General features: G+C 42.0%; 6 protein-coding genes, 1 long non-coding RNA gene and 1 other non-coding gene across 15 annotated transcripts; 3 read left to right on the forward strand and 5 right to left on the reverse strand.

The window, feature by feature from the left end:
• Nucleotides 1-189: 189 nt before the first annotated feature.
• LOC129590719 (uncharacterized) lies at nt 190-4,553 on the forward strand. Of its 5 annotated transcripts, none has more exons than XR_008690775.1 (17): nt 190-428; nt 529-586; nt 798-898; nt 1,082-1,116; nt 1,322-1,386; nt 1,579-1,608; nt 1,808-1,872; nt 2,054-2,103; nt 2,304-2,319; nt 2,451-2,468; nt 2,718-2,779; nt 2,934-3,007; nt 3,169-3,242; nt 3,419-3,464; nt 3,673-3,716; nt 3,899-3,948; nt 4,116-4,553. It is a non-coding gene; the product is annotated as an uncharacterized LOC129590719 (long non-coding RNA). The 5 variants fall into 5 exon arrangements; XR_008690776.1 differs by having other exon boundaries at nt 190-362; nt 790-898; XR_008690767.1 differs by having other exon boundaries at nt 190-362; nt 4,116-4,551.
• Nucleotides 3,863-6,164, reverse strand: LOC129590684 (uncharacterized). The gene is made up of 3 exons (XM_055486037.1): nt 5,720-6,164; nt 4,621-4,848; nt 3,863-4,427 (listed from the first exon to the last, which is right to left on the reverse strand). Exons 1-3 carry the CDS (start codon nt 6,030-6,032, stop codon nt 4,135-4,137), a joined length of 834 nt encoding a protein of 277 aa, XP_055342012.1. The 5' UTR covers nt 6,033-6,164; the 3' UTR covers nt 3,863-4,134.
• A 211-nt stretch (nt 6,165-6,375) lies between these two features.
• On the reverse strand, nt 6,376-8,488 carry LOC129590702 (adrenodoxin-like protein 2, mitochondrial). The gene is made up of 4 exons (XM_055486057.1): nt 7,972-8,488; nt 7,753-7,862; nt 7,400-7,532; nt 6,376-6,716 (listed from the first exon to the last, which is right to left on the reverse strand). Exons 1-4 carry the CDS (start codon nt 8,181-8,183, stop codon nt 6,626-6,628), a joined length of 546 nt encoding a protein of 181 aa, XP_055342032.1. The 5' UTR covers nt 8,184-8,488; the 3' UTR covers nt 6,376-6,625.
• Nucleotides 8,489-10,010: 1,522 nt separating this feature from the next.
• Nucleotides 10,011-13,956, reverse strand: LOC129590526 (uncharacterized). 4 transcript variants are annotated; one of them, XM_055485820.1, is made up of 6 exons: nt 11,602-11,862; nt 10,857-11,134; nt 10,699-10,755; nt 10,459-10,501; nt 10,244-10,281; nt 10,011-10,158 (listed from the first exon to the last, which is right to left on the reverse strand). In XM_055485820.1, exons 1-6 carry the CDS (start codon nt 11,735-11,737, stop codon nt 10,114-10,116), a joined length of 597 nt encoding a protein of 198 aa, XP_055341795.1. In that variant the 5' UTR covers nt 11,738-11,862; the 3' UTR covers nt 10,011-10,113. The 4 variants fall into 4 exon arrangements, 2 of the variants coding, with proteins under 2 accessions (XP_055341795.1, XP_055341784.1); XR_008690748.1 differs by lacking the exon at nt 10,011-10,158 and adding an exon at nt 13,378-13,956 and having other exon boundaries at nt 10,255-10,281; nt 10,928-11,134; nt 11,602-12,563; XR_008690746.1 differs by lacking the exon at nt 10,011-10,158 and adding an exon at nt 12,919-13,956 and having other exon boundaries at nt 10,255-10,281; nt 10,928-11,134; nt 11,602-12,563.
• A 175-nt stretch (nt 13,957-14,131) lies between these two features.
• Nucleotides 14,132-16,649, reverse strand: LOC129590553 (tRNA N6-adenosine threonylcarbamoyltransferase, mitochondrial-like). The gene is made up of 3 exons (XM_055485847.1): nt 15,868-16,649; nt 15,098-15,378; nt 14,132-14,817 (listed from the first exon to the last, which is right to left on the reverse strand). The coding sequence occupies exons 1-3, from the start codon at nt 16,376-16,378 to the stop codon at nt 14,266-14,268; spliced, it is 1,344 nt and encodes a 447-aa protein (XP_055341822.1). The 5' UTR covers nt 16,379-16,649; the 3' UTR covers nt 14,132-14,265.
• Nucleotides 16,650-16,819: 170 nt separating this feature from the next.
• On the forward strand, nt 16,820-18,677 carry LOC129590693 (uncharacterized). The gene is made up of 3 exons (XM_055486046.1): nt 16,820-17,396; nt 17,641-17,782; nt 18,152-18,677. Exons 1-3 carry the CDS (start codon nt 17,146-17,148, stop codon nt 18,545-18,547), a joined length of 789 nt encoding a protein of 262 aa, XP_055342021.1. The 5' UTR covers nt 16,820-17,145; the 3' UTR covers nt 18,548-18,677.
• Nucleotides 18,678-19,268: 591 nt separating this feature from the next.
• Nucleotides 19,269-19,352, forward strand: Trnap-agg (transfer RNA proline (anticodon AGG)). Its single transcript is given in 2 exon segments — nt 19,269-19,304; nt 19,317-19,352. It is a non-coding gene; the product is annotated as a tRNA-Pro (tRNA).
• A 309-nt stretch (nt 19,353-19,661) lies between these two features.
• Nucleotides 19,662-22,381, reverse strand: LOC129590546 (protein TFG-like). The gene is made up of 6 exons (XM_055485833.1): nt 21,974-22,381; nt 21,784-21,868; nt 21,560-21,643; nt 20,951-21,268; nt 20,390-20,781; nt 19,662-20,327 (listed from the first exon to the last, which is right to left on the reverse strand). Exons 1-6 carry the CDS (start codon nt 22,220-22,222, stop codon nt 20,025-20,027), a joined length of 1,431 nt encoding a protein of 476 aa, XP_055341808.1. The 5' UTR covers nt 22,223-22,381; the 3' UTR covers nt 19,662-20,024.
• Between the last annotated feature and the right edge of the window lie 71 nt (nt 22,382-22,452).

A 22,452-nucleotide genomic window follows, 5' to 3' on the forward strand; every position in this document is an offset into this window, starting at 1 on the left:
GCTACGGTAGCGCTTACGGATGAAAGCGCTAGCAGGGTACTGAGCGTAGCAGCCGCAGCTATCGCCTACCCGTCGCTAGTGCAACCTACCTGGTGCCGTCGCCAGCTAGTGAAGACGCGCCCAACCCTTGGCTACTTCCAGGTAGCTTGAGATAGTCGTTGACTCGTTATTGCTTTCAGGTATAAAAGAGCGAAATTTTACGATTTTATCCTCCGAAATCAGAAGGCATAGCTACTGGTTGCTGTTGGCGGAGTGGTTGCTGTACTTTTTAGTTTTGTTCACAAGCCAGATGTGTTATTTTTTATTAGCTAATGTCCAGATCAGATGCCATTGAAGACGAAGCATTGCGAGAACTTGATTGCGTGAGTATTAATGGTTTATGCTGGAAGACAGCATGAAACTGGCAAGCGAACTTCGCGGCGTTTTAGGTTCGCGATTGTTCGTCTTATTAGCCGAAAAGTCTTCGTGTCTGCTTTACGGTAATCCTGACGTACCTGATGTAACAAGAGTATTTATTTGTTGTTTCAGGAGAAACATTCCAATGAATCTCCAGGAAGTAGTTTTGGCTCTTAGTAATTTGGAAAAAGTAAGAACCGTACCGGTTACTCACCAGTTTGAAGGTTCCCGGCTGTACGTACCGCACCGCATTGCGCAACATTGATGAATATTGTCTCGTTCGTCTGAGTGTTTGATGATTCTTTATGTCTGAAAAATCAGAGATTCGTGCAACGTCTTCATGCAGACAAATTAATTTCGCCGCAGTACGGACACCATTATATAACCGCGTAGTTTTGTAGGAAGCACACCTGGGAAAAATGTTCGGCAATCAGGCTGTCGTAGAAACCGCAGACCGGTATGGAATATCGAAATCCGGCGACCTGCCACCGGATTTTGCCGGGTAAGCTAAGCTTGTAAGGTTTTTGCGATGCTACTAATTCAACAAGTACTTCATGATGTTAAAAGCTACTAGATGGACTGAATACTATTGATGTCACTCCACCAACGCTGATTTTTATTTTTGAAAACAGCCGGAAGCTCTAATGCTAATAGGATTCGTTTTTACATTTGTTTAATTGTGTAGATTCTCAGTGGATTGCTCGTCGAGAACCCGATAATGTAAGTGAGATATGAACGAGAAGTAGCCGCCAATGCCCGGTATAACATCCTTAGCATGTGATGATAAAGAATGTCCCCATCTGATATTTTGTGCTGTGTCAAACATTCTGTTCCAACTACTGAAGCTTTGCACGTACTAAAAATTATATAAATACTTATTTTAATAGTTTTTGGGTCAGAATATCCACATTTTGTGTATCCATAGTGGCACGGAATCAACACACAACGATGATTGCCGCAGCGCAGGAAAAGCACTTGATCTAGAACGCGGTAAGCGAAATAACGTTGCGTTTTGTATTGAATATTGCAACCTGAGAACGGAGGATGATTCAGTAGGGTAAAGTGCTTTTCAAGCGGAAGCATCGTGACGACTGGCTTAATCTGATAGTTTTGCTTATTTCTGCAGGCCCATTTATTCAGACGTTACGGGTAGAAATTCAAACGGTTTTTTTTTTGTTTTAGGGCTTACGCTAGATGAAAACCTGCAGTCAGGTATGTGAAGTTCCTAAGGAAATCTTACTCAAATCGTTTCTGTTGCCTTTTTCATGATGAACGTACATTTCTCTGAATTGGGTGTGTCGATTTGTCACTTGGTTCGTGTTTCTGACTGTTAAATTCAGTTACATTATGGCTAATGTTCTTGTTGATCAGAAGCAGCAACGAGCAAATAATAATTATAGTTTTTTTGTAGATTTCATGCTGTAACCAAGAAGTCATTCGTCCTGCCCCATGTTACTCGATTTAACCATTTTAATAGTAAGCTTGATCGGCTTTAATAGACTTTTTGCACCATTCAGTGATGATAAAAAAACGACGGGCGGTCTGACCATACTGATGTTTGTCGTTTTTTAGCTGATTTTTGAATGTGTTTCGGTTACACAGTACGAACTGATTTGCAGTTTGCACTATAGGGTTGATGCATTTGAACGTTTTACAGATATACAACTTTCTTTTATGGAGGTGAATAATTTCTACGGGACCTCAGTGGTGAGTTTTAACTTTTAGTAAAGACTTTGTAGCCCGTTTAAATGATGACAGAACGTTCCGCCCCAGTCTGATTGTTGTGAGGATAGAAGAACTCTACGAAAATGTCTGATTCTGTTGTACTTGAACAGCCGCTTGTTGGCAATCGACTTGTTTTGTTAAAACTTACATATCCATCTTTTCACAGAAACCTTCCTTTTTAGGTCTTTCGGTTTTGGAGTAAGGCCTCGTCCCGAATTCAAAGCGAATCTCGTTGCGATACAGCAACTCCACCTCGCAAGGTGGCTTCGCGTACCGTATCTTAGCGTCTTCAGCCGTGGTTGTACTTAGCGGATTCTTCGAATGACAAGGCCTAACAAAAGCATCAGGTAGGCTTGCATGTTAAGTTTTCTCCTGATACGGCGATACCCCCACGCACGTAGCTGATCTGTTAGCGTAAACTGATGATAAAAATGCCTAAACTTCGCGGTTTCGTACAGAAGGAGCTAGCGAATTCTAATGATGGTGGCAGATCTTCCTTGGATGTCTGAAACTTGAATCGCTTATATTCTAAATAACCTGGTTATCAAAATATACTTGTATTTCATCGTACTACATTACATATTACAATGTTGCAGATTCGTAAACGAGGAGATACTTAAGGTGTTACCGCGTTGGAACTTGGCATAAGAACGAAAAAGTGAGTTTTCCGTTGACTGCTTTTTTGTTACATATTAAAGGAGGGTCGTCGAGAGAAGTAGAGCGAAGTAGATCTGACTGAACGGGTGAGGTGGCTTGCATGAAACGTGCGGTAATACCTCAATCCAGTTTGATACATACTTGATTGTTTGCAGACCTTTTCCATTCGGTGCCGGCCTTAATTTTGCAAGCTACCCGATTCCGGTCCGATGAGACGCCGACACTGGAGGTACAGTATGCGTTATCAATAATGCTTTCCAAACACAAATGATGATTGAAACTTCTCTGAATAAATGAAGAAGTTCTGTTTCGCTCTCTCGCTGATTCCAGTCGGAAAATTATCTCTTTATATTTTTTTAATTAATCACTGACGAAGTATTTTGTTTTTAGTAAGACCTGTCTCGTTTTTGGACAAAACAAATAGCTCCTGAATAATTCGCGCCACGGCTTTTGACTTCGGTTTGGTGAGTGTTCTGCCCTAAATAGATAGCCTTGCGGATTTTGCTCACCTTATGATGACAATTTAACTCCTACTCGTTATGAGATATGTGATTGAGTTCTAAAATTCTGAAGTTTGGTCTTAATAGTATATGTCAGTTTGATATGTTTCCTTATTAAACCATCGGTTGTTTTCTTGTAGTTTTGATTCAAGACCACCCATTTCATCATATCAACCAAAAAAACCGGTAAGAATATTAAGCAATACGATTGTGTTAATGAGTGTAAAAACCTATTCTGTGATGAAAATCTTGCCTGAACTTCGCGGTTTCGTACAGAAGGAGCGTGAATCCTTATGTTGTTGGCAGAACTTCCTTGGATGTCTGATGAGCATTAGTTTGCATAGATGACAAACCGGAAATGTTTCCCGTTTTAGCGTTATCGTTTTTGTTTCAGAAAGACTACATAATTGCACTTCCCTGTTGGATTCATATTGGAGGGTGAGTTTTGGCTTTCTTATTCTTTAGAGGTTTCGATGTACTGTAGATGATGACATATAGCTATCACTTACGCGATGATGCTGAAGAATTTTTCCTTACCTAATCTGATAAAACAAAAATCCGCGAACTTTCTCGTTAATGCCAATTTTTTGAGATCTCTCAATCGAATGATGCGTGTGTAGGTGGTATTGCGATACCGTACTATTCGGAGCGCCTTCTTTCATGGGGTTAGGTAAGATTTTACAATCAGATATTACCATCTTGGGAATTTAAAGGATGACAATCAGAATCGCTAGCGGAATTATATTGACGACTGATAAGTCAGTCTGAATTTTAATGGTGTTTAGCATCAGAACTAGTTGTATTGGAGATCGGTGAATTGATGACAGTTTTTTATAGGAATTATTTTGATCACGTGTCAGAGTCGTTGGTTGCGAATTTGTCCACGGTCACGGATCAGCGCGAATTTGGTTTTGCCAGCGTTTGGTTGGGCTTGCGAAATGAAAGATGTAATGGAGATTTTATACATATCTTCGGCTACGCATTGGCATTTGGCTCGAAATTTTGGACTGAAGGATTGTTCTGGAATGGCTTCTTTGACGACCATTAAACAGGTTGCCGAATCCAGTTGGTCACCGGGAGAGCATCGAAATCGACTGGAAATGAAGGCTGATCGGTCTTTAGTCCACTGACCATCGAAAGGGGAATTCACTGCAAAGCTGTCTTTTGAGTTTTATAGTACAAATACTTCTGTATCCCGGAGCGATGTTGCTCCCGTTTTTGGAAACTTGATAAATTATAAAGGCCAGACTTTTCGAGTCACAAAATGTTTCGCGGGTTGTGTTACATGATACTTCTTGGCATAGGCACAGAATAAGCGTTCGTGCATTTAAGCCATCATTACCGCAGTCTTCGTAGGTAGGGCAGCAGCTTCCGTTTTCTTTTTTGGAAAAACAACGAAGGCCGTTTGGAGGCGTGGAGCATATTGAGCGGCAGTTAGCATAATGGAAATCACTTGAGATAAGGTTGAGTGATTTCTGCTCGTTCATACATTGGCATTGCAGAGAACATAAGTCACTGAAGGCCACAAATGATCCGGGATATGTGCACGATGGTCCATATGGTTCAACACCTTCGAGGATCAGTTTCAATGAAACATTTTACTGTTAGACAAGCTAACCGGTAAGCAGTTAAAACACCGTACTTAATATTACTATTATTATCATCGCACTACAGCAGATAAACTCCATTAAGGTATCATACGAGGCTAATGGAAAATTTTCTTTGTTAATTTAGAAAATTTTATACTTTTTTTTTGGTTTGATTTTATGAGATGGAAGTCGAACTCTGGACATCCAATGATTACAACTTAAAGCTAGACGACTACCAAAAGTAGACCTATAACTTTTCTAGCTAGAAGCAGAAACGGAAGGACTTTCATAATTATAACATAATAAGTACTTATATAATAATCAGTATCTGGGATCTAATTTCAAGGGTATATTGTAACTTATACACTGCACTGCATGAATTTGCATCACAAGTTCACAACTGCTCAAAGTGCGAACTACAGATATAAAGCATTATTTTCTAATGGAAATTTTAAGTACAGTAGTACCGTGTTTGCCTAATTAATTTGGCTTTTAATAAGTAAGTACGAGTACGTACTACTTCACTCTGTAAAATACTTTGTAAATGCCGGTGAAATGCGCAATGTAAAAACTACAGTACGATATTCACCATCAGCCTTTCGAAACAAATTTCAAAACGTTACTTATGCTGTACGAGTATTTTATATGTATCTTTACTTATTTTGAACAGCAGGTAGGTATCCACTATCAAGTATTTTAAATAATTAACACAATTGCAGAAGTGTTGCATTCTTTACCAGCTACAGTTTTATGGTTACTGCTTGCCGCTATGAGGAGATAATTAATATGTTGCATAGAAAAATAATTAAAAAAGTACTAAAGCTGATTCTTGTTCTTGATTGTGTTACTCACAAATCGCCATGTAATTGTCTTTGGTCAAATCCGACGGCATGGAAATCGTATCTTTGACATCAACCGATTGGATGGGAACTTGTGCCCCTTCTTGACCGGAAGGGCAAACTTTCCAAGGTGGCATTAAAACCGCTGAGTTATCAGCATCCTTGTTTAAAGTCAACTTTCGCAGTGCCAAACGGGAAATAAATTTTGCCGGCTTAATTTTTTTCGGAGGTCTGGGAATTTTTTGCGGTTGAGCACCAGGAAGCAATATACAAATTACCACAGCCAGGGAGCAAAGAAAAAGATACATGCAGCCGAAGGTGATCATCCTTATTAAAAAGTCAAAAATGTAAAAGCGTTTGTCTCAAAATAAATGTGAAAATAATCCAACAGCCAGTTTTTGTTTAGCTCTACTCGTCCGTCGTAAACAGAAAAAAAAATACTGACCACATCATATAAATTTTCGCTGAGTCTGATGCAGTAATGAACGAGTATGCATCGCACATATCGAACAAGAAGAAATTTATTATGCCCCAATTTCTTTTCTAGTTTGACATTTATCAGGTCATCAAACGATATCTCTGTTGTCTAGAAGTTCATGATGTTGGTCACTTAGGCGGAAATTAAAACTAATCAATTCTTCCTTCGAACGACAGATCTCTGACAATTTACAGCGATCTCCTCCTCACATTTTATTAAGTGTTGTATATCTACAACAAATACCGACATCAAAAGCCTCAAAGTTTTAAAAACAGCTTGATTTTTTAAGGCACGTTCCGTTAGTTCGCATCATAGTATACTTTCACAGATCTGTTAACAATAACCGGAAAATCAATCAACCCGAACTCTGAACAATCAGGAGTCAGGATACTAACTGCAACAGAATGAAGCGCTCAACGACAAAACAAAAATATATAGCATCTAACTTCTTGCATCGTGCCGTGTATCTGGTATCAGCACTTCCAGACCTTCAAGACTCTTGGAAATTTGTATCTGGCAGCCAAGACGGGATCTACAAACAATTTTGATTGTAGTGTCGTATTAGCGCACGAGTCGGCAATTAACATTAAAGTAAATGTACGGATCAGTTACAACGCGCTTCCATATTAAAAAAATCTTCGTATTGAGTTCAAGAATTCTTCCGGCATTCTTTCATTGTTTAAGCTTACACCATTTCAGTGCTAGTGTTGCCCAGCGCAAGTTTTGCTATGTGAACAGGCAATTGCAAATAATCATATTTATCACTGCAGAATGTGGCGCCGGTAAATTAATTGTCGACTAGAGGCACAAGAGTTTGTGTTTCCTTGTCAGTAAAATATTCTGTATAGACTGTATTGTTACTACAGTAGTGTAATTATTTAATACGCACTATCTCGCGCTTGTCAATTGTAAACGCTACGGGTAAGAAAAAGAGTATGCGATGAGCATTAAACAAAAACACGAAATTGGTAACATAATGGTAGCGCAAAAATTTAGATTTGGACATGTAAAGATGCGTAAATATTCATGAATTATAAAAACAAAATCTGGCAAACCTGTGTAAATATTTGTGAACTATAAAAACAAAAAAATAAGCAACTAAACAGAGATTCTGACGCCAAAACCAGTATTCGCAATCATCATTCGCCAAAACCATTATTCGCAAACGTAAATCAGTTATGCAAAGTCTCGACAGCTGGTAATAATGTCACGTACGTATCAGTGAGATCGTAGGCGAGGTCCAACATATCCAGTTCTTCGTCACATGGTTTATTCGGTATCCTGTCGTAATCTTCCTTCTTCAGGACAACATGACATGTGGAGCATGCTAGCGTTCCTTCGCATGCACCTGAAATTAAGACAATCGAAATCACACACCAAACATTCCCAGTGTATTGAAGCGCATTAAAATCAAATGAAATGACCAAATTCCACCAGAAAGCAACTTATTTTAAACTATGCAGATTTACCGTTTATCCGATTTACGGTTTATGCTTTAAATTTCATAGCACAGATTTTAATATTAATCATTAATGATACTGAAATTCCAAATTCACAGCATCTCTCACCGAATCCGTCAAAATCTAGCTCGTTATTGATGATAACATCCAATAATGTGTCGCCTTCTTTTCCATAAACCTCGTAAATCTTCCCGTCTTTCTTGAACACCACTTTTATTCTGCGTCAATACGTCAAGTCAAAAAAGAAATGCACGTAGACATTATATGATCACAACGAAAGCCGCATACTGAACTTGTACTATGTCGAAGCTGAATATATCACCGTACTCATTCTGTCCAGCAGTTTTCGGGGATGTCGCCAATACTGCAGATGAGCTAGCGTAGAAGCGTCCATGTGAAGCCACAAGCCCGTACAGTCTCCTGTGATTTGTTGGAAACATTCGTAAAAAGTTCCAAGACCCCTTGTTGTTCCTCACATGGCGAACTTGATCCAGAAGCCGACCATTAAACAATATTTTGCGGAATAGCGTAAGCACCATCGTAAGTACTACGTGGTATGCCGACGCGAATATAAACGCGCACTACGAAGACTCGCGCACTGGATCCGGTTTGGTTCCTTACTAATGTTGCTTGCCGAAATCATGAACGCATTTCGCAAATCTCAGGCACTCATCCTATGCACAAAATAAGCAGCACGCTGATTAAATCCTTAAGCATCGGGAGCAAGAGTAAACTAGAACCCGTTTCGAAAGACAACGCGAAACCAAAAAAGTTAAACATCGAACTTTTATTATAAAACTAAAAGTTTTCGAGTTTTCCCAAGGGCCAAGTTTTCAGAGAAATTTTAAAATAAGAAATGCAGTGTTGTTACGAAAGTAACCATGGTCCTAGTTGCATTACAGCGTTCAATGCGAACAGCAGGTGCACACCCTAAGGCGGCAGCTACGGCACAGCGGCGACGCCTTTTTCTCCGAGATTACTGCCGTCCCTGCAATCGGTTACCGGGAAGTTGGGATAAGTCAAATCTTTATGGAATTATGCATAAGACTATGAGACTGCCGTAAATATACACTTCCAATCTATTTAGGCGGGTCGTGAACGGTAGATCACAACCGCGCAACTTATCGATCGGTTCGTGTACACGAATTCGTATCCGCATATTCTGAGCGCTCTGTCAGAGACTCAAAGCGAGCGCAGTAGTCGCACGCACGCTAGTTGAATGCCACTGGATCTGTTTCCCTAATGCCGGTGCTACGTGATCATTGCATGTGTACAAGAAAATATCTTGATTTTACGGTTGTCATTTTCTGTGCGCAGATTATGAATTCAGCTAAGTTCTGATTTTCACAACAGGCACTCTGTTAACCTTAAAGAAACTAAAACCCTAAAACGTGCCCACAAATCGCGAAAGAATCCGCGGCTCGCCATTAATTTACATCCGCTCTGTATGCTTGTGTTATAACAGCACTGCACAGATCTATCAATTTTTCCATCGGCAGCTCCAGAACCAACTAATCAAGCATTCGCAAACAAAACTATGCCGCATATCGTCATCAGCTGTCAGTCGCTCGTTGACTGGTCGAGCGCTTCGTGTACCATCGTGGGCAACGCCACCTCCAGTCGCTCCTTGATGACCTATCTGGACGCGCGGATAGATTACAAAACGGAGAATTACCAGCGTTACGCCTTTTACTTTGTCAATAGTGGACCACGCGAAGTCATGGATAAACTGGAAGCTATTGGTTATCGGGTAGTATGCATGGCGTCCGCCTGTGTAAGCATGCGACACGATGCCAACAACGTGCTGGAATACACCTGGACACTGCACGGACCGGCATACGACCCTACGCGACGGTACAGCGAAGACACTGCGGTACCTCCGCCACCGTATGCCAAATAAAGCCACTCAGCCATATCTCGTTGCCGGATGATATTCTCCACGTTTTCCAAATGAAGTCTGTGCTATGGTTCACGTTGCGTAATAGTTCAGTTATTAAAGTTTGCCGCATTCTTCCAGTGTTGCGCCTTTTTCGTATCTCGGATTCTTTTCAGAGTTATTGTAGAAATTTTAATTATTCCTTCCAAAATCCCGTATTCCCAACGTTTCACTGAAATTGTCCATTTCTGTGCGGCTTTTCAATAACATTTTAAAAAAAGTAATGTGAATTTTTGTGAACGTAAAAAGTAATGTGAACAATGTGAAAAAAAAGTAATGTGAAAAAAAAAGTAATGTGAACATAAAAAGTAATGTGAATTTTTGCTGATTCGCTGGTCCTTTGCTCATACTGATTCAGCCCCGAATTTAGGGCTCGGACAAGTAAACGTCCGCCATCGTATGCACTATGCAGGATATAAGTAAGTACTGTCCGGTCTTCATAAAATTGTTACAGTCTTTACAAATTACACTGTTCATGCAAAGGCACATATCAAAAAACAACTGAAAAACAAAAAGAGTTTCGTGCAACTCGTTCATCCGGAGGCTCGCAATCGCTGAGAAATGTAGCTGGCAGTTGCCTGCAACATAATGTTTTGCTGCAGCACTTTACAGGCTAGAGTGGTTTTATTAAGTGCTCTACAGTCTACAATACACACTCCTTACCGCAATAAATTGTTCCCACATACTGGAGCCTGTAGTCACTGAAAAAGACAATGCACTGTTATTCAACTCATTCTTCATGGATTCACACAGCTTTTTTACGTGTCCGGAATGATGTGCATGTTTTTTAAATGTTCAGATGAAACATTCGGATATTTAAAAATGTTCGACCAGTAACTAATAAACTACCGGATTGTTAATAGCGAACACCGACCAACCTGCACTTCTGTGGTTTATTACTCCTTCAGCATCGTTGCTTTCCTGAAATACAAATAAAAATTGTGAAACACCAGATATTAGTGGCACACGAATGATACCATTGCCTCTGCGCATTCAAAGGGAACCGGCTTACACATCGGATACGGAAGAGCGAATCATAACACAATAATTACACCGACTTTGGTAAATATGGATGTCTTTTCGGTATTGCTTCAAATAATTGACAAACTGCGACATACTTGCTGACGATCATCGTCGTCATCATCCAACAAATCGGCTATGACCAAACCCATGAGCTGCAAGCACACCAAACAGGATTCGACGACTGTGTATGATTTTCTGACAAGTAGCACTAGCATTCCGCAAATCAGACATGCACAGAAAAGGGACAAGTTACCACGTCCGATTCGGACAGAGGCTCTTGGAAACCAGCATGCAGAGAATCCGGCAGTATCCCCTGAGCATTACCTGCGACCGGTGGTCGAGACCCACCGATCCGTGCCGGCAACGGCTGATCACTGGCGTAAAACGGCGAATAACCTTGTCGGAAGGGATTTCCTCGGAAATATCCTAGAGACTGGTAAGGATTTAAGAGTTTGGCAAATATCCCAATATCGCTGGGACTACGGCGGCGGTTGGTAGGCGGGTATGCGCCAACGTTTCCTCCATACGTATCTAACAAATTAGTTATCCAAAATAAATATCAAAATACTAAGAACAGCGAACGCTAAGTTGGCGATGGAAATGATTACGATGGAAATGATTAAAGCAGACTGCTAGTCTGTCACTAACCAAGATAAGATCAGGTATGATTTTATAAAATTATTAGTCAGTCATCGTAACAATTTTTGAAATGCCGAATCTTCACAAAGCGTATCCGGCTAGCATACAATTCACTGTATGAAAAGCTGTCTACTCGACTTGGCACCACAGTATTACGCTTTCTGCTATAATAATATAATAATGGAAGTTTATTGTCCTTGCAACGGAGCGGTTGCCCCCTCTAGGCTTCAGACAGCGGGAAGAAACAGAACGTAACAACAACACCAAGGAATAAGTCATAATATCGATGGTAATGTGGTTAAAACGTGCATCTCGTTTTGTACCAACCAGTGAGTCCTTGGCAAATTTTTTTTACTCACCGTAAGAACTTCCACCATATCCGAAACTTCCACCAGGCACAAAAGGAGTACTAAAATAACCATTTTGGTAGCCAAATGCACCCAGGGGCGGCGCGCCGGTAAGGAATGACCCGGAATATCCTCCATAGAATGGCATCGGCGGTACCGGCACCGGGGAATTCCGGAAATTCCATAAGCACCATAACCATACGGTCCACTGGGAAACTGAGGACTTCCGCCTGGATACTGGTTATTCGGGTTGAAAAACAAGGAATTCGCTACGTTGTCCACATTGTGGTCAATTTCAAAATCGTAATCACTGGGCCGCTTATTTGGTCTACCACCGTACTGGTTTCCGTAATCATCGGTGTTCTCTTTGTACTGATTCTCATAGTCGTTTATATGGTTCTGATTAGGATACGGCGGATATTCACCTTCCCCACTGTAATATGGTGGTCGCGATTTTGATGGATTACCGTACGAATTCCCGGAATCGCCGTAGGAGCCCGCATAAGTTTGACCTTTTCCATACGACGGCTTTCCTTGGGAATTGTACGCGCTAGCTAATTTATCCGTAGCAGAATAAATCTGTCCCGCTACATTACCAATAACATCCACGACTGAGTCCACGACCGGCGGCACATACGTCTGGGAAGTTGGGTAAGTGGCGGGTTTGCTGTTGTAACCATCCGGCGGATCACTACCAGCTGAAGCATATACGCCACTGGCGAAAATTGGAGTCAAAGGTTCACCCACAGCAACTGCAGTTGGCTGACCGGAAGCCCCGTAACTAGAAACGCTAGGAGCGTTGTAGGCCGGAGCGTTAGATCCATATGATCCCAAATTTCCATTATTATTCCCGTAGCCAGAAGATGGTAGCACTGGTATCACGTTAGCCTGCACAACCGGGATGCTGGGCGATGAATAAGTATTGACATGGTTGACAGCTGGATAAGCAACAGGTGGGTTCAGATAATCGGACCCTGAAACATTAATTAAATCTTTAGTTGCATCTTTACAAAATTACACCGTTGATCTTTGTCCCACAGCAACACTGCGCGATGTTAGACTGCAAAAATTTGATTGCGTTTAGGTTACGTAAGTGTACGTAAGTAAACTGACTGGATGCTGGGAAGCACGGCCAGAATATTTCATGCGAGAATAAAAAAACATCAAGAACCAAGTTGTTCTTGCATGGTAAGATACGAAAAAAAGGTTAATTGGTCCAACCATGCACTCAGCATGCAGCATGCACATTCGAGAGAACGGGTCACCACACCGAGCAACAGCAACCGGTATTGCGCATGCCCGAATACGATCAAGAATTATATGCGCAACCTGCAGAATTCGGATACGAAATCCCGTTGTAAATGTAATTGTCCGTATCGATATCCGGGTAGACAATCGGCTGATCTCCGCAGTTAACAGTCACACCCGGTCCCGGGATGAAACCATCGGCCTTGCAAGGCGGTGCTGAATTAATAACCGTCACACCTGGGTTAAATGCATCCACTGCCGACACGGCGGTGGACGATGAGACATATCCAGGATTTGGAACATATGAAGCATCAACTGCCACCGGCGCCGAATTGGTGTACACTGGGCCGTAATTCCCTGCCGGATACGCTGATCCGAGCGGTGGGCGGATGGAGATGTGGTTGATATTTGGCGGAGCAGAGATCACATTCAATGGACGGTTGTCCGTGTGGACAATGACGGTCAGCGGCGGAAGTGCCGCGTAGGCTTTATCGGTTTGTGGAATGTACTTTTCTACAACCGTGTCTGTGGTTGACGTACCTTTGGTATAGTTGGGATTCGGGATGCCGACTACCACGGGATACGACACTCCCGGTCCAATGGTATAGGCGCTGACATCCGGATACGATGCAGCCGTTGTAGCCGCGTACACTGTGCGGTCATCGTAGAATCTATTCGGTATCTTGAGCAGGGTATCGATCAATCCTGAGAGTTGTGACGCGCCGGTCAGCTGCGACAGTAATCCACCTGTGGCAGGAATCTTGAAACATTCAGTAATTTTAACAATAAAACAGAAAAGGATGACAACGGTTTGTATTATTGGATAATACATGATCCACGGGTTTCATTTCGAATATTTTCTAAAAACAACTGGTTCATCAACTAAAACGATATTACAAATCTTCACACACCGGCTAATATAACGAAAGAGATATGATAGTCATAAATTACAATAAACTTGAGACATTCCTGATTGTGTAGTTATGACCAGCGCAAAATTTGGTAGTGCATTGGTAGGATGACCACTGATAATAAGACCATCATACCGTCAACGTTTTACGGCAACTAGTTTTTCCCATTGTTCGTACGGACAAGCTTCGATAAGCAAAAGATGTCTCTCAACCTCCTTCTGTAATGACAAAAAAGGAAAAGCAATATTTTAATAAGCGGTCTCGCCAACAGCAGGTCTACGATTGCACCTGAAAAAATATGCGTAACGCTTCGCTTCGCTAGCTTATGCTTCCGTAAAGCGAAATCAAGCTAACGAACAAGTACCATAACGGTATAACCGGCTGACTTTAATAGGCTTCAATATTTCACGCACACACGTTCTGTAACGTACATTTACTTTGTAAAACCGATTGCATTGTCGGTACGACTGCGCGAGCCTTATTAATTTCCGGATCACAGTTCAAAACATCCAAAAAATCAATTCGCAACAGACACTTTTAGATCACAATCACGATCATTAATTATATCCAGAGCACTTCGGCCGTCATTCGGATCCATTTTGATTTTCTTGGACCATTCGGGAAACTTCACGGTGCCGATTCGTATTCCGGCTGTGGTCACTTTACTAGAAATATCCTCTCCAAACGGTGCTTTGGCATCGATATCAACAGTATGCAGATTCTCTATTGGTACTAAATCCATATTTCTCTTTAGTTTTTCCATGCCATTCCAGGCGATCATGATTCCATTATCCGTGCACAGTCTGGGAGGCGGAACATGCAATGTATAGCCGTTCTTCTCGCAAAGGAACGCCAGCATCTCTCTAAGGTAGCTGCTGCAGGCTACACCACCCGACAAGACGAGTTTTCGCCTTTCCGGAGGGAGAAGGTCGTACATTTCTATGTACCGCATGGCCCGTTCCACTCGTTTTGCAATAGTCCTGATAACGGCATGCAAGAACGACGCGCAAAGATGGTGAGCAGTTGGTATAACTCCGTGTGGACCAAAGTCATGTTTTTTTTCTTCCGCCTGAACGAAGAAAAGAATATCATGAACGTCAGACTAACACAAGCCATCCTGCGTAGAAAGACGTGAAAACCTAACTGCTGCATATAAAACAAACTTTAATACGCCGCTGAATACCATCAAATTTTAATACACCGACAGTGCCTAGATACACTGTCACAGTACTATATCCATATACAAAAAACCTACGAAGTATGAATACAATACAACAGTCGGAACAAATTAACTGAATGGTTAAAATTAATAGGATTTCTGTACACAGTAACTGTTATTAGGTATATACCATGATAATTTTTTTCGCTGCCCACTTCAGGCCACCAAACGAAAACTCGCAATCACGCCGACGCGACATGGCTACCGGAAAGTCAAAAAAGTCCCGATCCCCAAACCGTGCCAGATCATCCATCACAGCGCCGCCACTCATTTTTTCATACTGCGGGAGTAGTGGTAACCGCATTTCCCGACAGGTTTTATCCAGCGCTTCGCCTGGGGCATCATCAGTGGTGGATCCAAATAACTGGTACTTGTTAATGTCGTCAGCCACTCCGATCAGTGCGTGGCCACCTGGAATACAGAATACAATATCTACAGCTTGCCCAAATCACCGTGCTGGTCAATACAATTCGCTTCGACAAAAAAACAAATTTATGTATGTACCACACTAATGGCTAAGTGCGGTAATTTTATCTGCGTATTAAATTTAGTATGTACAATGCCAATAAATTACTCAGCTGGACTTGTGCTTTCTAAGAACAAAGAACCACTGCAAAGTGCAAACAAATCTACAAGGATTTAAAATTGATTTTGCTGTTTATACACAAGCCACTTACAAATGAGAGATTTTTAACGTTATTATAAAATATCAATTGAAAATTATAGGAAACTTTAAATTGAGCCATAATTTTTCACGCTGCCGGCTTGCCAGTAAAGAATACAAAAATTCGGTGAGCACCGGGTGATTGGATCCGAAAGAATGCGAGTGCGATCACTTCACGGTTCCGTTAATTAAACATTTCTCATCAATAAATCCGTGCACCTTTTTGAAAAACGTACCTGAGACCAACAGATACAAAAAAGGAAAATCTACGGGCTCCACCATGCGAATTGTCAAGCAGTGGGCTTCCATGTGGTGGATGGGTATCAGTGGCTTGTTCCATTTCCTAGCGATCTCCTTGGCATGGTTCATGCCAACTAAAAGTGCCATGGCCATTCCGGGTTTAACACTGACGGCTACAGCATCCAGTTGTTCAGGATCCAAGCCCGAAGCCTGTACACATTCGTTTACGACTCCTTGGATTTTAGCACGGTGCAGATCACGTGCAACCGGCGGGATGATACCACCATTGCGGATATGAATGGGCAATTGCGAGAACAGTGACTCCGAAAGCACTCTGCCATTCTCATCAACAATAGCAGCTCCTGTGTCATCACAGGAAGTTTCTATTCCCAATACGTAGCGTGAAGAACCGGTGCTCAGCGTTCTTCGCTGTAAAACAGATGTCGTGACGGGGATGATTTGCTTACAAAGGCGGCACACAGCAGTTACAAGATTTAACCGAGGCATTGCGGTTAGTAAGCGTCAAGTGTTAACACAAGCAAGCAAAGTTTAAGGAACAGGTCAGACCTGGGCCGCCATGCCTGTACAAAATGATCACATTAAAAATTCAGTTCAAGGGTGAAATGAAGCGCTCCACTACATATGGAACTTCAAGCATTCAGTTTTCCTTAGCACCGCATTGCATCATAATCGAAAAGCTCCTTCATAAACTACAAATGAATATATCGCGCGAAAAAATCATCAAAAATATACAATGCTTCTGATAAAGCATGGAAGCAAAAAGTCTACAACTGTGGTAAGTGGTAACCTCTGCGAAAAATTATCAATTAATTCAACTCCTCTGGGCGGTTGCTCTTAGAACATGCGTTAAAATAAAAACAGACGCACGCGGCGGCGGCACTGCGGTTTGACAAGTTACCTACGGTCCTACAGTATGTACTTAAAATACTGTAATTAATTACTTACGAAATAATAATAAAAATAATAATAAAAAGCTTTAAAGCTTTTTTAATAATAAAAAGCTTTCTCGATACTCGTAGTCGTAGTCGTATGATTCGTATCCGATAAATTTGAGATTCCGATTCCCCACTACTGCACCACTGCGAAGTAGGGAACTGTACACTACCATGGAATAATAATATTAATAAGAGACACCATTTGGCATTTGGTACTCCTGGATCTGCAAACTATATAGCGCACTTCTGAGTTCTTGCAGCAATCTTGCTGCTCGCTTTGTCTTCGGCTTGATCAGCTCCGTTAATCTCAAGTCTGGGATGTTGGCAATGGCACGGATCAACGTAACGACGCTTTTGTCGAATTCCTTGCCGTCCAACGGCGGTGCTGCGCGGTATTTGCATGCTTCTTCTCCTGCCTTCGCGTTCTTTCGACGGAAAAAAGTGCAAGAGGAACCCGAAGAATCAGCTGCCACTGGGACTTTCAGGCCGGAACTGCAAGCAGACGTGCTGAAAAGCGGTTTTTTGGGCCAATACGAAAAAGCTGCTTTGAATAGCGTAATTGATAAAGGGTAAGGATGCGTCTGTTTCGGTGATTCGGTGTAATGTTTCAATTTGGAAGTCTGATATTAGATATAGAAAACTAAGAATAGTGCAGCAGAGTTTGACTGTTAAGATAGCTTTGACTTCTGGTCATACGACAGACCAGCGTTACCGCCGTTACGCCTACTAAAGACGTTCTTCTTAAAATTAGAAGATTCGGTGTTCGTTATGCATAAGAGAAGTTGATTCGAATTTCTTTTCTTATAATTCTAGACTTGGGAAAACGATTCTTCCATACGAGCCTCCGGAGGATGTCGAACGGCGAATCAGTGGAATATTTTCGGAAACATTTGGGCAGCCATTAACAGCCGAAATTGCCAGTGCTTCTTTTCCGAATAGATTGTCTAAATTTAAGGTAAGAAATTTAAAGAAACTGTTTACTGTAGCTGTTCATTTTCGTTACGCGTCCGCTTATGCGCTAGTGAACAGCGATACCGATTGGTTATTTCTGACATAAGGTTTACCATTTTTCATTTTTGCAAGATATTTCCGTAGCCTGTGCGCTTTGTGCAGACTTCTTTGTTGGCTGTTTTAGCTCACGTTTGTGTGTTATTAAGGTACCCCGGCATTCCTTTCAGGTTTACAAAGGCCAGCGATTTGATTCTAGATAAGAAAATATTTCTTGTGCGATGTGCATGAAATTTTGAATGTGATGTGTAGCCTCTGTACGCAGCAGAACACATATGTACACATAGTAATCGCGGTTGTTTCAACTTGTTTGCAGTTTTTAACGGCGTGCGAAGAAATGTTTTCGCATGCCATTCCCAGTCCACAACTTCACGACATCACATCAGTGGATAAAGCGGCGGAATTCTATCGCACACCAGTCACGGGATTGAACGGCCTGACGCAATTCCAACGCCGCACCGATCTTCCTCCGAATATGCACGTTAGCTACAATCCGATACGCTTTGATCCGGATAACGACCCCTATTACGGAGGTGTTACGGCGTTTCCCGGCCGATCCTCGGTTATTGTTGGATTAAAGGCTAAGAAAATGTACAAAGGCTTTCAGTTTCAAGCGGATTGGCCAAAATATATGGACACCTACAAAGTGTATCGGCATATGCATAAGCATCCCTGGAGAAATGACCATAAGTTCGAACGCATATGGAGATAAAATAGACGCGATGTCTACATAATGTGTAAAGGCTTTGATAGCGCTGTGTTAATTTTAGTGTTGTGTGCTTTTTACAAAGGGGTCAATTGGTTTTGCCTACCTGCAACTGAAATTAAAGAGTCGAAAATAATAGCTTGTGATGTGTTGATAGCACGACGGCGCTAAAATTAGCCATGTCGATACCGCATGCGTTCGTTTACGATTGATTAGCGGTATTGCTTAATTATTCTATAAATATAACTAAGTGTAAACTATCTTGTAGGTCGATAGGTGGGATTAAATGCTTTGATGAATTACCAGAGTGCTTCGTTACTTATTTAAACCACTCACCACTGTCACCATTCAGTTTTAATTGATAACAAAAACAGATGACGCGGGCCAGTTAGTAGGACAGTAACCTTAATGAAAAGCGTTTCCCAGGAATCTAGGAAGGAAATTGATTTTAGTAGTTAATTACTATCACTCATCCAACTTGAGTACGTATAGCACATGTTGCCGGTGAATGACGGCGATATTTCGCAACAGCTATCAGCTAATAATTACTGAATGTTTCATTTTCGACGAAAAATTTGCGTGAACTTCAAGTGGTTCACTGATCTTTGAAGTGTTCTTTAGACTTTCGAAAAAAAGTGACCAAAATGCTGATGAAGATAAAATTCACGAGTGCAACACATTCTCGTATAATATTCTACGAATTTAAAATTTTCTGCTATCGAGAAAAGGGACAGTAGTCTAGGGGTATGATATCCGCTTAGGGTTTTCTCTAAGTTGCGGGTGGTCCCGGGTTCAATTCCCGGCTGTCCCCATTTTTTTGTATTTTAAAAAACGTGTGCGAATAATTTAAATGATTTCCAGGGCAGCTCCGCCAAACCAAGTAAAATCAACGCTCAGTAATATTTTGCAACGGTTCCGTAAGCACTAGGCTGCACTTCCTAGAGTTCTAGAGTGGGAAAGTTGTTCAGTGCCGAGCGCTCGCAGTGTTACAGTGTTTATGTAAGCAAGGTTGATGTAAGTATTAATACTGCTTTAATATTACTTGAATTACCCAAATAACTCCCCAACATAATGAAACACCGACAGCTGACTTGCTCCTAAGTCCTAATCAATCCATCAGCAGCCTCCTTATTTTATTGATATCGAAGTAAATAACTTTGCATAATCCACACAAAGTGCCGACCGCGAATGTACTAGAATATTAGAAGCTGTCCGGGCAGGTTGTGATTAGGATATTTAAAGGAAGCCAAAACGTTTCTGTCTAGTGGCTTCTACAGAAACCACCAATTACACAGCCCAGGAAAGTTAACATAACACCACAAAGGGCAACTCAACTTTCTATCGAACCAGCAATCAAAAACACAAAGTAGACAGCTAAATAAAAAATGTTGTATGTAAAACACAATCAAAATTATTTTCATAAATTATATAAAACAAATCATGCTTCCTTAGCGATAACGAATAAAAAATATCTGCATAAAGGTTACTTTGGCGGCGGTGGGTACTGACCACCGAATTGTTGCGGCGGTCCCTGATACATCCCGGGCTGGTATCCCTGGGGCGGTCCCATGGGCGGGCCCTGCGGACGAGCATAGAAATTAGCCCCCGGGGGAAACGGACCGCCGGCCATTCCGACGTTCGGCGGCGGCGGGACTCCCTGTGCCGGATTTTGCTGCTGCATGTTGGGTCCCGGTGGTCGTGCCATCCCCGGCATCCCGGTTGGTGGAGGAGGAACTCCCTGACCCATCGACTGAGGCGGAGCGCCAGTCGGGGGTGGGAATGAGTACTAAGCGGAAAAAGAAACTGCGATAATAAAAAAGCAAATTTTTTTATTTCTGTGTCTCATACCTGGGCTTTCAAATGCGCACCCATAACTTGCTGTTGGTGAGGCGACTGCTGTTGTTGCAGTTGTTGTTGCTGTAATTGTTGCTGCTGCTGTTGCTGAAGCTGCTGCTGCATAAGCTGATGTTGTTGCTGTTGGTGCGCAGCCTGCTGCATCATATGCGACTGTTGCAGCTGCTGCTGGGATGGCTGCTGAATGAGTTGTGGCTGTTGCTGGGCCTGCGGCTGTCCAAAAGCTTGAGGATGCCCATGCGACTGAGGATGAAACGCCTGCGGCGGGGCATTCGATCCGGGTGGCGCGGAATGCTGATGCGGCATCTGTCCTGTTAGAGGAATTTCTTTTTGTTCCCCAGTGCGGGGGGCACCGCCTTCCAGTTCGCCTTCCGCGCGCATGTGCTCTACAAAATACAAAAGTAAACTAGACTTCATTCTTACCACGAAAGCTGCTATGGAATTTCTATAATAACAGTGATTCAACATCACTTTCACGATATTTCACAGATGTTCATAGTCATACGCAATTATTTTATTCCTCAAATTCTCCAGATCACCGATTGTCAAACATACCTTGGTTCTGTCGCCCACTGTCACGCAGACTCAGTTCATCGAAACCATTCGACAGGCCATCGACAGCTGCAGGAAATTTTTCAGCTTTACCCACCGGAATCGTTTCCGTACGATGGGATTCCAGGGTCTGCTTCTCTGCCTTATCACTCTTTTCAGCACCCAAAATCTTCTCCATAACACGCTGGAAGCCGCTCTCCAAGCTAGCCGGAATCTCCGCCAGCTTGCCTTGAAGCTCTCGCACTGTCTCCATAAGATCTATCGTGTTATGACTGGCGTCGCTTCCCTTGGGTTGGCTCGACACGCCAGTATCACCATTCACTACGACATCGTTAACGAGCATTAACAACTTTTCGATGATAACAGAAAGGCAAAAGCTAGCACTGGAAAATGAAAGACAATACAATAAATATATTAAATTCTAAATACAAATATCATAATTAGAAATATTCTTAGCTCAGTTAAACTGAACGAAATTATATGAATTCACAAAATTAAAAAGTCTCAAAAACTATCGCCGCCGTTTACAATTATTTTGTGAAAATTTCTTAGGCCAATATTTTTTTCGGCCAGTTCTGTCCATTTCTCGTTTGTCAAAAAACTTGTATTTACCTAGCAGAACCAACTTCAATGTTTTATGAGTCTGCATAGCAAAAGCCAAATCAGGATCGTCCACAATCGTGATCAGATCCCCATCTGCAACAAATTACAGATTATAAAATTCTCCTAATACACTTAACACTATACAGTAACGTGAAGGTAGTCGTATTAATCACAAAATGAACATCAGCAGTACGCTATGCCGAAAAAGTCACATTTCAGTCTATTTCACTCACCTTCATCTTTGTACTTCACCACAATCTCGTCCGAATTACTCAATTTCCCCCGAAAAATTCGCTGCATCATCAGGATAAACTCGTTCTGGAAAGAGAAAGAAAGAGGGATCAAATTACAAACTGGAAGTGTAATACCGTTATTCGCCAGTTTCCAGGCAAGGAAAGTTGACTGAGCCAATTGTTTACGTACATAAGTAAGGTCCTCATTGTTGAGAGGAATCCTGCGGATGTCATTGCCCAATCGCACTTTAAAAACGACCCGACCGCTTTCCACTCCCAGGTTGTTGTGCTGCATGTTGGTTAACGGGACCGAAGCAGTTGCTGAATGGGCACTGTGCGAATGACGATCGGAATGTCCGTCATCCCAACTGGATGAGTCGTGGCCAAAGGAAGCGCGCTGCTGCTGTTGTTGCTGACCGCCAGCCCCAACTGGATACATTATCAAAGCTGCTTGAATTGGAATAAATTAAGAATCAACAGATCCCGACTATTTCTCGCGCTTCTAATCAAAATTCCAGATAAAGTGGCTCGCCAGCAGTGTCGTTAAAATTATTGTGTTGTCATACTCACAAGTTTGGGCCAACGTGTCATTTTTCGTCAGGATACTTGGTCAACAATTTCATTTTGTAAATTTCCGGCAGTAGAGAAGGAATAGCTTAACGGCTACGC

Source organism: Paramacrobiotus metropolitanus, unplaced genomic scaffold (genome assembly GCF_019649055.1).
Source record: "Paramacrobiotus metropolitanus isolate TYO unplaced genomic scaffold, Prichtersi_v1.0 Parri_scaffold0000002, whole genome shotgun sequence".
NCBI lineage: Eukaryota > Metazoa > Tardigrada > Eutardigrada > Parachela > Macrobiotidae > Paramacrobiotus > Paramacrobiotus metropolitanus.